We start from the raw sequence: 15,030 nt of genomic DNA, 5'->3' as shown, positions 1-15,030 counted from the left end.
CAGTATAGAAAGAATTAAATTCTGAGCAACTTCAGCAGTTGCTGTTGACAGTGAGTACAGAGGAACAGACCTATTCCTGGAGCAGCAATGAACCCAACAGAAGCCAGCCAAAACCTGCAGAGCAGGTTTTCACTTACTTCTAAGTAAGAAGTTTTACCATGTGTAATCCTCAGCTTTTCACTGCCCTCCCCTCACCCTTCTCCAAGAAAACAAGGCATTCTGACACACTAAATTAGAGTAAGGAGAGGGAACAGCAAGGCCTCCCCATCCCTACCTGCAGGTCGGGGTTAGCTGCTGCCTTCTGCAGCTCTGCACTGATGATTTTCTCTGTTTTCTCACGAGCTGCCTGCTCCACCATGCGCTGGCTGAGCACGGAGAGCTTGGCCAAGGCAGAGGACAGCTCGTCGGTGGCCAGGGCCTGCCGTGCTCGGTCCTGCCAGCTCATGGCTCGCTCCGTCAGGCACTGCAGGGCCTCCCCCTCGGGCAGCCGCACCGGCAGCTTCTGCAGGGACACCAGCAGCGACAGGATGGTCTCCAGGCGCGGCCGGCGCGAGCGCATGCACAGGGGACACAGGAACTTCACCTCCTTGGCCTGCCAGCTGGAGCCCTTCTTCTGAGAGCTGCTTTTGGGCAGGGGCACGCAGCCGCTGTGGAACCAGTCCTTGCACAGCTCGCACTGCAGCATGAAGCCGCTGGCTGTCTTGCGGCAGATACAGAACTTGACTTCTTCGATCCGGTCCACCATGGTCATCTTGGCCAAGTTGGCTGCCCTGAGAGCGTGCATGGCTTCAATTTCCTTCTGTTCCCGCTCCTTGAACACAGCCACCTGCCCAGCAAGGACAAGAACATGTCATGACTTTCACAGCTAAGAGAGATTTAATTTTATTAACACAGGAAAAGGAAAAAAATCCAGCCAAGTCAAACAGATCAAGAGATCTAAACCTAGCCCAAAATTTAGGAACTACATGATCTAATTAAAACTTTATCTAAGATACCTTCTCCTCAGTTGCTCATTACTCCCTAGAGTCCTTCTGGTAGAAATGCTATGTAAACTTTAGATAATCTTCTCAATATCCACAAAGTTTCTGAAGTTTATAATTAAATCTGTCATAAGGCCACCAGAAGAACAGGTTTTGACTCCAGAGAAGAAGTCAGGCTCTGTTCCATTCAACTATTTACTAAGACAATGGAGTTGAGCACGGTTTCAGAAGCATCTCAGTGACCACATATCTCCTGAAGCAACTTGCACTTCCTTAATGTTTCCATTCAGGTAACTATAACCAAACATACTACAGTAAAATGGATTGTGTACAAGCCATATTAATGACCCTGCATATATTTTCTTTGCTACCAGGGAAAAGGCAGCCAGATGTCAGCAAATTATTCTGATAAGCAGCATAAGTATCCTCCAAAAAAGAGGAACCAAATAAAACATTCCCTCCAGCCCAGTGTCCATGACCAAGCATTTGCAGGCTGATCACAAAATTGACCTAACCAAATATGTGTTGGTCCTGGTTAAGGCAGAGCTGCACCTCATCATTTCCACATGATTTCAATAAATGTTAATATTAGATGAGCAGCAACAGATACTAACCCAAGAGCATTTAAGCCTTACACATACCCAATGGTATTAAATACCAGCAGCTTCACTCTGAACTCTACTTTCACTGCAATTAAAGCTGAACTACATTCTTGTGTCAAACACCACATTATGAGGTATCTCTTTCAGTGAAATTCATTTATCGGTTCTTCCCAGGAATTTCTACAGATTAGAGATGACTTAAGCTCACACAAGCAGGAGACACCACCTTTCACCGCTCCTTACCACAGCTGCAGCGTCCCTGGCTTCCTCCAGCCCATCCTCCAGTTCACTCAGAGATTCCAAGTCAAGATCTTTCTCCTTTTCCTTCTCCATCAACTCCTTTGCCCTCTTCCTCCTGTTCTTACTGCTCCCATAAACACCGATATCAGTCCGGGGCTCAGAACCTGGAACCACAAGGAAACTCAGCCTGTCAGGGACATCTCATCAAGGAATGACAACAGTGACACCAAGGAACAAGAACTACTCAGCAATCTAACCCCTCTTATACCTGTCAACTAATGATAGGAAAAAGAGAATAAACAGATAAGGAGAAAAGTATCCTATAGTTATGGAATTGAAATGTGATCAGCAACCAGTGACATGGCAGGTCAAACTGAAAGCCACTGTGTTTTCTGATTAATTACAGAATTTATTCAGATTATACTATCATGCATATAGCTAACCAAAACACTACATGCAGTTAGACATCCATACTTCAACATTCCTTTCACAGGCTGTGGCATTCACATTTTCTGAAAAATCCCTTTGCCCAGGGTTTTTCTCCTGGGAAGCTGAGAAGCCTCAGAGAAAAAGGAAAACAAATATTATCTCATTTTCTTCTCCTGTGCTGTGCTCACATGTGGAATATGTTTGGAGATTGTTTCATTGGTTTCTGATGTGAATGTTTTGACTCAATGGCCAATCAGTGCCAAGCTGTGTCAAGACTCTGGAAAGAGTCACGAGTTTTCATCATTATCTTTTTAGCATTCTTTAAGTATCCTTTCTGTATTCTTTAGTATAGTATAGTTTAGTATAGTATTCTTTAATATAATACAGTATTATAAAATAATAAATTAACCTTCTGAGAACATGGAGTCAGATTCATCATTCCTTCTTTCCTTCATTGGGGCACCATGCAAATACAATAAGGGACCTCTATAAATCAAGTCTTAAAATTCTTTCATATTTACATCAGCAATTTGATGCCTGAAAAACCCCTAAAAGCACACTATAAGCCTTTCAATATCAATATGAGAGGCTGAAAAGCACTCTTAAGGACAAGAATAAAAGCTTTAAGTCATCATGACTAGTTGGAATGCATATATTTATACTTAAATATATAATCTAGCAAATTAAATACAATATAGGAAAGCTCAAATTGCTACATTTAGGAAAATGCAAAACCAGAACATATTAAATAACTAGTTAAGCAGAAGAATACAGAGAAAAAGCTGTATCTAGAATGTGTCACAAAGTGAACAAAAATGAGTGGTTGCAATAGGGAAAATCCCATTGGAAAACATTAAACATCAGTACCCCCCCCTTTGAGACACAAGATGAAACTACTGCAGTTCATACAGCACTAGGGAAAGTCAGAGAGTGGGGATTTCTGTCTGGATTTGGACAGCTCACTAAAAGTGAAGACAAACCTCAGAGAATTAACAACAACATAAGAGAATAAAAATATAGCCTCTGAGAATGCAGCTGAACTGGAACTGTTTTCCTTACAAAAGGGAAGTCTGTCAAGTAGATATGACAGATTTTCAAACAGGATTGATTTTGATTAAAACAAGGACAGTCACTACATTTACTGAAGTGAAATAAACAGTAGCTGACTATTTTTTTTCTTATAGTTAAACAGTTTATAAAATATCTAATCTATTTTTTTAGCATTTGAACAGTGAGGCAAGTGAAAACATTTATGCATTTGAGAGAGGTCTGTGTCCGTTTCAGGCCTACATTTCTTCATCGACAAAAAAAAAAAACCCTTTACTTTCCCTCTTCTTTCACAAGTAAGAGATGAGGTTGTCTATACATAAAACAGGACTAACCAAACAGACTTTCTGCCTTTTTGATTCTTTTCACCCAAGAACAGCTGAAATTATATTCTATTCTGAAAAGGAACTGTAATCTAGTGTCACTGAACCAGCTCTTCCCTCCAGAAAACCAAGGGCCATCATGACCAATTTCTGACAGAGCAGTGTCTTCTTCCCTTCTTCTGACAGGGCACTATGTGCTGCTCACCTGTAGCAGGTTGTAGCTGGAATTCTTCTTGAGGAAGGTCCTTCCTGTGCGCTCCCTCCAGGCACGAGCTGCAGCCACCTGGGACTCCAGCTGGGGCAGCGCATCCAGGCGCACCGGGATGGGGCGGCCCTTGGCAGACAAGCTCTCCAGCTGCTCCAGGTATGCATAGTTGCTCCCATTCTGGGGTGAAACAAATTTTTCTAAGCCAACAATTCCACCATTAAATCAGCTGCCAGCCTAATTTCAAGCCATACACTACTTTGTCACTGCCTAAAACTGAGTTCCATAGCAAAGGAAAGGAGGGCAGTGTTTCAATCTACTGTTATTTTAAACATTTCTCTCATACAGCTTTTATTTGAACAGTCATTTTGATATGGCCAGCTGGCTTAGGGAGTAAGACAATATTCCATTTCCAGAAAGTTATCTAAATGCTGTCTGTTTAACAGCAAGAGTTGTATAAGGGCTGATGTGAAATCTACTGGGATTCTCATTTCAACTCCCAACAATACCTGTTATAAGATAAGCAGTTCTAGTTCAGTGACCAGCACCCACAAATATCACAGAACTTGGAACCAAGTCATGTGGGTAGACCAATAGAAGGGGAGGTTACTGAACTAATTCATCTCTTTCAGAAAATTCTGGCCACCATTGGCATCAAACCTTGCAACATTTTAGGGAGAAAATAAAAAACCAGATTTCCATAAAAAACAAAATTTCCACAGGCAGATCCCAAACTGAAAACCTGAGAGCACCCTCTGCTGCAGCCAAATATTTTCAGTGACAGCATGATGAACAGCTCCAAAACCAAATACCATATCATAATGAATTTGCTGGCTTTTCTACCTGCTCTGAAATACATAAAAGGAAGGGAAATAGAAATTGGATAGCCAGTGGGGAAAACAAATGCACAAAAAGAAAATCAAGTACACGAGCTCTGGTGAGCACATTTAAAAGCTGTAACAAGGCTTCTCTTTAGACCATCTTTGTGAGGAGAGGTGCTAGGAATAAAGGACCCATCCAAATACAAGAGTGCAAGCAGAAGATTCTAGTTCCTGCTGTTAGCCCTACCTGAATGGCCTCCACTTTGGCTGTCCAGTCTCTAGCTCGCTGCAGGGCTTCTTTCAGGGCCAGCACATTGGGCAGGTAAGCAGGGATGTTCTTGGCCTCGTTCACGATGCCCTCCAGAGCCATCATACTTTGGCGTGGTCTAGAGTAAGAAAAACCCAATTCCAGTCTTCTCTCAAAATACCAGTCATCTAAAGGCACAAATTTGAGAGGCTGGTGATGCAACTTCACCACTACCCTGCTGGGTAGGACACCATGGCTCTATGCTTGGAGGCTACCAAATAACAGGAGGTGAGAAAGCTGATGGGCTTGGCACAATCAAGCTTAGAATGGCAAACATCACAACCCCTGAACACCAGGAAAGCTGTCTCTTGTTGGTAGCTTAGTCAGAGCTCTGTGTGGAGAGGGATAAATAGCAAAGACAGCAGCAACATACAAAGCCTGAGCCTCCTGCCACTGTGTAACATGATAGGGAATCAACACTTCTGCAAGTAAATCTCAAATCCTACTCTAGAACAATCTAACTGCTGGGAGGTTAAAAAAAAAATCAACAAAATAAGAAAGTCAACTACAGCTTCAAGGGCCCAACTTTTCACCTCACATCTCAAAAGAGGAAGAGAAACACAAAAGTGTGTGGCCTGTAAGAACAGTTTGTAAAGGAACACTCACCTGGCCTGCAGGCAGACCTTGGCCTTCTCCTCCCACCTCTCTGACACTGTGAGCAGCTCCTGCAGCTCAGCCATGGCTTTTTCTACAGCGTGATGTGGTGCCAAGCCCACACCAGAGTCAATCAGCTTCTTCATCACATCCAGGGTGACTCTCTGGGGATCCAAGAGGGTGGACCTCACCTCATCCAGCCACCGCGCCTGCTGCAGCTCTTGCTTCAACCTTGGCAGTTCAGGAAGTTCAACATAAAGGCCAGAGCCCATGTCTATCAACTCCTGCAGCTTGGAAGAGTCTGGGACATCATCAATCATGGCTTCCTGAGCACGCTCGTGAAACTCTTCCACATCATCGAGCAGATTCTGAAGTAACATACAGCACAAATCAATTAGGAAAAAACACCCACAGAATCCAAAAGAAAATGCAACTGAGGGATCAGCCAGCTGTAAATCTGTATGTGATGATCACATCATCAGTCTGAGCTTCTACACACAATGCCAGCTAGCTGTCATAAGCCATCAAGTCTGACAGAAATTAAGTAACAGACCATCTAAACTTATTTGATGGCCTAATGTTTCATGCCCTAGGCATATTAGTTGCATCAAACTCTGCACCTAAAATACTACAACTGCAAATGACAACAGTTCCCAACAAAACAGAATATTCAGCACTGCCCAGTCAATATTAATTTTAAAATAGTGGAGAGAAGAGGGATTTCTGCAAATAGGTCATCATTTCAATAGTGTCAGGGGCATTACAGTAATGACAGCAACACAAAGCAGAAAAAAAAACATGCTGAGGAGAAATAACAAGCCAGAAATGTGTGAGAACATGAATACCACAGGTCCTAAAAATAACAATGGTGAAGTCTGAAAGTAATATTCCCTAAAGCAGTACTACCACTTATAAGCATCACGGATTTATTGCACTAAAGAAAGAAATGAAAATGCAAAACCCCCTTATTAAAGGAGACAATTTCATAGAAATCCAACTGCACTGCTGCAGTTGTCCTCATCCTCATGCTTTGGCACTGCAATGAAAAAAAAAATCAAAGACAACAGACAGAAAAGAATCTCTGCAGGAGACTCATTCAAGGACATTCAACCAGCATACTCCACAGATTCACCCCCAAGTCTCTTACAAGACAGAAATTTCTGACAGCAAGCCAATGGCACAACGAGGAGCAAACCCTGCATTGCCTAACCCTTAGCTTACTCCCTTTTTTGGCTGATGCTGCTTTTCACGTCTGTCTGAAAATCAGAAGGTATTTATAAGAAAAAACAAGATCTACACTATAAAGATTTTGATTTAGGGTACATACTCTGAATGCTTCATAGTGGCAACAGTAAATTATTACAGTTTAATAATTACAATGCCTTTTGTGTTAGAAAATATTCATCATCTAACATGACAATTATTTCGCTATTCATCATGATGGATAATTGCATTCAAATGCCATGCTAAAAGCTAGTGAGTGCTTAGGCATAAATGATCATTATCTGACTTCATTCAGAAATGAAAAGACTACAGTTTGTAATCAGAAAAATGATAATTATTTATTTATTGACTAGTGATTATGCTGAGGCTTCAAGAGCATGCACATGCATAGGCAGAGTACTTGAACTAGAACCAGATTCCTTCCTAATGCTGAGGGGTGGGGGAAGATGGACTAGTTGGGAGAAGGCATTAGACAAAAATACAAGCTAAAACTGTTAAGAGTTAATTATATGCCTGCAGCCCTCTCATCTATGAATTATGTTTTAATTAGAAACAAGTTTTAAGTACATTAAAAACAAAAAAGCTCTTCTGAGAACAATCTTGCATGTCTACCTAATAGATGATGATAACATTTCATTAATAAATATTAGTAAGTATTTTTACTAATACTAATAATATGTGTAATTACATACTAATGTGTGTGTAAAGAAGTGAAGTAAAACCATCCTATCATATGAGGATGAGAAAGCACTTTCCACTTCATTAGATGCCAGCAAACTGGTTAAAGAACACCTTTGAAGGACAAAGACAGTATCAACAAGCCTGGCAAACATGCACACTAGAGCCCTATGGTTTTCTGAAAGAAATTGTTTTCAGAAAAAAATACCAATATTACATAAGCAATAAGAAATTCCAATGTAAAGTCTCTCTTATCAACACTGAACTATCATGGAAAAGTTTATATAAAATTCATGAATAGGACATAAACACTAACAAACACTTATGGAAAAGGGGCCTTCTAAAAAAACCCTGATTTTTAAACTGTATGGCTACACAGCAGCAGCTGCACCTATGGTAATGTACAGGATTTTTGGCCTTCTATTTAGTACTAGACAACACATGAAAAACTGTACAAACAGAGCATTCAGGTTAATAAGTGATTAACATACACCTCAGGAAGCATTTCTCTAGGCAAAAAATCTTTATTAAGGATGTTTCTTAAGGAGTTTTCTACAAGTTGGTTAGTAGGTGAAACACTTTAGTATTTCATCACCAGTGACAGAGAAACAAATTAAGACTGCTGCTGAAAACACTTGCTATGATGCAGAATGCCAGAATGATGAATGGTAATGGCAGCCAGGGGAATCAGTATGATCTGGATTACTTATTAGTCTAGATTCATCCAGAGACAGGTGCAAAGATATATATGAAGGGCAAGAAATGCAGGCCATGCATACAGATTAAGAATGCTGTAGCCTGGAAAGCAAGGCTGAGATGTATTTATGGAATAACTAACAATGTGGCACTGCTTGCCTGCTGCCCTGAAAAAGCACACCAGGGTAACCCTCAGAGGTTTCTACAAAAACATACAAAGGATAGGACTTAGCCAGAAACATAAAGCTCTACAGAGAGCATTAATGATGATGGAACAAGAGTCACTCGTTCAGAGATTTAGAACTGGGCTGTCTGGACAGACAGTGACAGGGGAAGAGGATCTTCTATCTTTGTTTAGTTGCACCACCACATCTGACAATGCCTGTTGTACCATGGGTGCACTGGAAAAAGTGCACGTATGTTTTACATCAGAACCTTTTCATCCTCTACACCAGGCCAAATTGTCTGTTTAAAAAAAACATACTACCACAAAATAGAACAAAGTCAAAGGCACAACATGATCAGAGGAGCAGATGCAAACTTACCTTCACTTGTCGGGCCTGGCTGATGACACAGGGCAAGCTGAACAGCTGCTGCACAAATGCTTTAAGCTCCTCCATTGTCAGCTTGGTCCGTGTCCTTCCACTGTCTTGGCTCACTCTGCTGTACAAATGGGCATGATTGAATATAAGGTGAGAGATAAGATGATGATCAGTGACAGAAATTATCTATCAGAATTACTGAGAAGTCACCAAAATTTAATTTAATCACCTAAGAACTCAAAAAGAAAAATGTAATGCGAACTGAACAAGGATTTCAAAATCCTGAAAACAAAATTTAATACAATTCCCCTAAGCCCCTTCAGGATCATTTACCCTGCCCTTCAGGGTACAGTTGTCTAGGTGAGTTTCAAACTGAGTTTGTTACATGTAGAAGAATATAGCCCCATAAAGTCTGCTTTAGGCAGTACAGGAAGTTGTCTTGTGTGCCAGGCACCGAAAGAAGGCTGAGATCTGTAACAGCAAAAAGCCCTGAACACAAGTCTTGTTATCCAGTGCTTTTTCTCTCTTGTAGCCAGAGAACTGCTGAAACTGAGCTTGCAACAGAGGACTGATATTCATTGGGACAGGTTCTGCAAGGACATTTCCATTAAATATCACTCGAAGCAAGCGTAACAAGCCCACTGAATGGAGTAAGAGACTTAAAAGTGACACACTGCATAAATTAAATACTTGGTGTACAGATCACTGGCAGGCACAACTTCCCAAGTACAACAGATTTCAAATACTGAAGAGCTGTTCCCTGCTAATTAATGTACATTTGAATACTACAGAAATAGTAAAGAAAAGAAATTCTATCTTATCCTATGGACTTACATAATGTTGTAAATGTAAAATTTAGATTAATGATTTAATATAATTTCACACCAGCTAAACCTCAGAGGGGAATAAGTAATCCTGCAGGCTTAGATTTGCTCCAACAGACAGTGATGAGGAGCAGTGGCTGCAGCAGATCTGCTGTGCCCCCAAAATCCCTGAGTGAGGGCAAAGGGGTGGAGGGCTCCAAGGGACAAAACTGAGGGGGGGACACTCAGCAGTGTCACACTGGCATTCTGGCCTTAGTCCAACCACAGACTGCCAGAGCATGAGATGCTGCACAAAAAGGTACAACTATCCCTGCATGTGGAAATCTGCAACTTCCAGCAAAAGGTAAAGATCTAGGATTAGAATATTGGACAGAACTTCACAGCTATACATTATCCATTATTGGGGTTTATTCAAAAAGAGATGGATAAGCCACAGATTTTCTTCTGCTACACTGGACCATGAGTTCATTGCTTCATTTACCCCTGCTAAATTGCTCTGTTTGAGCACTTGTTTTTAATTTGCTTTTTTAATAACCTCATCCTTTCTGTAAATGTGATCCTTCTCCAGGTGTTAAATATGAACATAAATGTTACAGAAGCAGCTGAACGTGGCCATTTAATTACACTGCCTAGCACTGTTCAAAGAAGTTTCAAGGTCTTCCTCAAACCTCAATTTTGTAAAATATCTTTAGTTAGCATACAACAGCCCTCAAATGTATATACAAGTGCTTTTTTTGGGCTCATAAAATTCTTTTATCTTTAGACAGACATGACACTGAAAGTGGCCAAATCCTTCTATCCCTTGTCTTTCTTGGGGTAGCTCTGGAAACCCACCAAATAACTAACTGAAGAGTTATGTCTTCTTTCATATATATATATATATAATATATATATATATATCTCAGCAACTGAAGGACTGTTGAGAGAAGGCTGTCATACTCCAACAGCAGGAGGAAGAGGAGGAAGCAGCACCAGACCAGAAACACCTGGGAGCTATCAAAATAATTATACTTCACTAGAACAGGGCAATGCAACCCCTGTCATGCTGTCTCCCTCACCTGGATCAGAGCTCTAAGTGAGTAATACTTCTGTGGCAGTGAGGTTCTACAAGCAATAAAAAACAATCAGGAGAGCTTTCTTTAGCCTCCAAATACAGACAAAATGCTTCTCTATTCTGTAACAGTTTTCCAGTTAGAACAGATTGTTACACTTGGATCTGTAGTGCAAATAACATTTTAGTGTTCAGATTCAAGCAATTATGACAAATGGATTATGTTCTGTGTAGCAAAGTTGGGCATAATAATTAATAAGGTATTTAATTTTTACTCTCTCAAAATGTCTTAAGTAATACACAAAAGCCACACAGGCAAGAAATACAACCAACTACAAAACCAAATCGTATCCTCAACAGGGGAACTACAAACTACGTAAATTTACTGTACAAATGCTGCCACAAGAATTACAGTCACCTCACTGAGCTATTTTCTATGGACTTATTATTCAGTGCACAAAAACATACAGGATAGAAGGAAGAACATGCTCCTGAAAGTTCAGGAGAGCAGAACACACCCAGCAGATTGCTGAGGCAGGGCCAGGAGACAGAGTAATGCTGAGGCAGCCACAGGCAAGGTAGGCAACACAGAGAACCAAGGGAGTTACACTGCCCCAAGTCACTGAGGCAAGGCACTACTTTTCAATCACACATCACTGCCTCCCTTAGTCCTTCCCAAAAAGTACCAGACTGGCTCAAACTATGGACTGGTTTTGCTCTCTGTACTGCTGTGCTCCCCTAGATCCTTTTGTCACAAACACCCAAAGCCAAAACTTACTTTCATTACATTTCTACCTCCAGCTGTCTCTCCCTACAACTCTCTCACATGTTCAGCAAAATACTTCATCAGCAAACACAACTTCTCCAAAGGATTTCACATTTCAGTACATAAGTCAGCTGAAAGTAGAATGTTTATAACATTCCAGCTAAGCCCACCTTCGGGCCCTTTGTGCCACTTTATCTGCCTCCACCCCTCCCTACCTCCCAGTGAGTCACAGCACTAAGGGAAGGAAACACTGAAAGAAGCTTGCACATAGCAAGACCTCAGGATTTTTAACTCTTCCAAGTCCAATGAAGTAACAAAGAGGCAGATGAAAAGTACTGAAAAACTGCCTGTCCTACCTGTGTTTTTGCTTTTTGCTCAGAAGCAGCTGTGCTACTGAAGCACAGGTCTCTGCTTCTTTCACAGCATCTCGGAGCCTGCGGAAAAGATCGTTCTCCGGGTATTTCCTGTCTTCAGCATCCTCCAACATTACTCTCAGCTCAATCACATCTGTAATAAGAGCACACAAATAATTTGTACGCAGAAAAAGAGATTTTGGATTGCTTCAATGGCCTTCAAACAAGGTTCCAACAGCATAGTTCAATTTGAAATGCACAATGCTAATGAGAAGACAGAACACACGCAGGAGTTTCAGGACAGCCTATAAAGAATGACAGAAGTCTGACCTTTCTTGTGGTTGAGATTGGCAGACAGAGCCTCTGTAACTCTACTGACCCAAGTGTCGTAAGACTGTGCTCTAACCTTCACTCCATACAACAAAGAAGGAAGGTCTTCTAGTGGGTACCGGTACCTGAAAGTATGGAAAAAGACAGAAAAAGTTTTAATGCCCACATGAAAGTCAGGATATTAATAATATTGAGTTTTTCCAGCTACAGCAAGGCTAGAAAAACAGAACATGTATGTCACTATCATATTTTCTGAAAAATCCTTTGCCCAGGATTCTTGTTGTCATCTTATTCCAGGGATTCCATACTGGTGTCTCCTTATCACATAACTTCTTGGTGTTTCTTGTGGGCAACTCCTCAGAGCACTGACTCTTTCTTCTTCACAAAGTAACCAACTGACTCCAGCTCCCTTCTCACCCAGCCACCCCACTCTTTTATAGCATCTTCTTCTCATTGGTTACAGCTGTGGCCTGTTAAACTCAGGCCTGCTCCTAATCTTTGATAATTGGCCCAGCTGCAACTCCTTAGGGGTAAGATTACATTCTACACTATCTTTATTTTCTTATATTCTATCCCCCTACAGAATCTTCTCCTGGGAAGCTGAGAAGCCTCAGAGAAAAAGGAAAACAATATTATCTCATTTGCTTCTCCTGCGTGTTTTGCTGCTTTGGAATGTGGTTGGAAATCATTTATCCAACATGTGAATTGTTTTGACTTAATGACCAATTGTGATGGTCATGACCAAAGTGACCAAATGTGATGGTCAAATGACCAAATGACTGAATTGTTTTCACTTAATGACCAATCACGGTCAGGCTGTGTCAGACTCTGAGGAGAGTGTCACAAGTTTTTCATTATTATCTTTCAGCATTCTGTAAGTATCCTTTCTCTATTCTTTAGTATAGTTTTAGTATAGTATTCTTTAATATGATATAATATAAAAAAATAATAAATTAGCCTTCTAAGAACATAGAGTCAGATTCATCTTTCCTCCCCATAACAGGGGACCCCAAAAATACCACACATGTACAACACCTGTTTGCCTAGGAACCAAGAAACAAAGCCGATAAAAATACTCCTTAAATGAAGGAGAAAAAAAGTGTGACCAAATGTATTTGGCCACTGGGCTACAGCAAACTATTAGACATGGAAGTAAAGTAGGGAGAAAAAAATCCCATGTACCTTAGACACTTCTTCTGCATGGGACAGGGACATAAATCAGAAGGATGGTGCAAGCACACCAGGCGCTCGGGATTGCAGGAACACGTCAGAGCTGACAAGAAGCACGTGGTTCTGCAAGCTGTGCACTGACGTTCATCATCTGGAACCAGCTCAAACACCTCTTCCTCAGACATCAACACTCCCTGACAAGAAGAATTAGCCACTTGCTCAAAAATTCTAATGCAAGCAGGGGGAGAGGGAAGCAGAAAGCTCTTTTGCAAGCATTTATTACTCACCATCTGTACAACAGACTCCCTCAGGCGTGTCTCCTCCTCTATCAACAGAGTCATCTCCTTGCAGACCATGGCAGCCAGCCCAACATCCAGGCACTCTGGATCTGCAGCCATCTTGAAGATCAGCTCTTCATGGGAGAAAACACAGTGACGTCCCAGCCTGCGGTAGTGACTCACACACTGGCGTCCAATGGGGAGCTACAGAAACATCACCATCATTGAGGGGAAAAAAAAAATCATCTCTCATCTCCCATTCTCCTTCCTTTGAGAAACACCAGGAAAAGACAAACTAAGAGCTGTCTTTGATGGGACAGAGAAAATTCTGTGGCATTCACATTCTCTGAACAGAGAGAGAGATAATTCTCTCTCTCAGGTTTTTTCCTGGAGAAGCACAGAGAGAAGAGAAAGCAATTCTTATCTCTACTTGCTACTCCTGTTTTTTGACCATGTGGAATATAACTGTTTACTTGAAGGGAGTTCTTAATTGAATTCTGGTGATGGTTGTTTATATTAATTGGCCTATTGGGTCAAAACTGTGTCCTGGCTGTCTCAATGCTTTCCTTTAGTATGTATCTTTGTATAGTATAATAGAGTATCCTTTTAGTATTCTTTAATATAATATAGTATAATGTAATGTAGTTTAATAAAGCAATTGTTCAGCATTCTGAATCAATGGAGTCAGATGCCAATCATTCCCCTGTATTCAGTAAGATTCTAACAACCTTAAATCATGTCACAGATGAGGACAGAGAGGGTATCAGTGCTGGGGAGGGGCATCTTCCATAACCTTATGCACCTGATGTAGAGACAAAAGTTTAAGAGTCATCCTGAGCTCTTTTTACCTCCAGTGGCAAGAAACTGGCACCAAAGAGAAGTCATCTGGTCTACACTAAGGTGAATATATTCCCCTCTGGAATATTACTATGCTTGGACATAGCCATTTAACATTAAGATTCCTACAGTTAACCAAAACTGCTATCACTCATTTTGTGCCCTTTAAAGCAAAAAGATGCTAAATTAATTTGCTGCACATATTTCTGGCTACATTTTACATAAGCAAAGGAAATTCCACATGGCTGGTACAAGTTCAGCAGCTTTTCACAGAGGCTGCACTCATTCCATCATGAGTGCTGGACGAAAGAACAAGAGCCCTGACACACTGCCAGTCCTGCAGACAATTTTTCTGCTAAAAGAATAAAAGTCCCTGAAAAAGGGCTACAATTTCCATTTGTAGTTTAGAAAACAAAGCTAGAGATAGATAAACTAGAGATGATATCATAACTTCCAACTGTAAACCTTGGACAGTAACAGAACACTCCTTTGACAATTTCCTGAACAATCCACTTTGCACTGATGTGGCACAGCTATCAGAACAGCACTAATATGATTAAAAGGAACAATGAGCTGGCACAAAGGAGGAACAAAGACTGTTACAAGCCTATCTCCAACATTCAAATGACAACAGCACTTCAAGACAGGACACAGACTTGTATCAAATTCAGAAAGTGGCATCACAGCTAAAGGAACTGTGCCACTTTTTGGTTAACCAGCAATTAAAAAGGAA

At 41.0% G+C, this 15,030-nt stretch overlaps 1 protein-coding gene across 1 annotated transcript in view; it reads right to left on the bottom strand.

Annotated features, from left to right (window-relative positions):
• The window catches only part of KDM5A (lysine demethylase 5A), a 51,516-nt gene that overhangs the window by 11,859 nt on the left and 24,627 nt on the right, over positions 1-15,030 (bottom strand). The window contains 10 exon segments of the mRNA XM_030959452.1: positions 275-826; positions 1,826-1,978; positions 3,806-4,006; positions 4,895-5,033; positions 5,561-5,916; positions 8,692-8,806; positions 11,686-11,836; positions 12,013-12,137; positions 13,195-13,376; positions 13,470-13,664. Of these exon segments, the coding sequence (XP_030815312.1) occupies positions 275-826; positions 1,826-1,978; positions 3,806-4,006; positions 4,895-5,033; positions 5,561-5,916; positions 8,692-8,806; positions 11,686-11,836; positions 12,013-12,137; positions 13,195-13,376; positions 13,470-13,664 (2,169 nt within the window).

The sequence above is a fragment of the Camarhynchus parvulus genome, chromosome 1A, assembly GCF_901933205.1.
Source record: "Camarhynchus parvulus chromosome 1A, STF_HiC, whole genome shotgun sequence".
In the NCBI taxonomy this organism is placed as follows: Eukaryota; Metazoa; Chordata; class Aves; order Passeriformes; family Thraupidae; genus Camarhynchus; species Camarhynchus parvulus.
The sequence above is the reverse complement of the archived record's forward strand: the minus strand, read 5'-3'. Positions and strand labels throughout refer to the sequence as shown.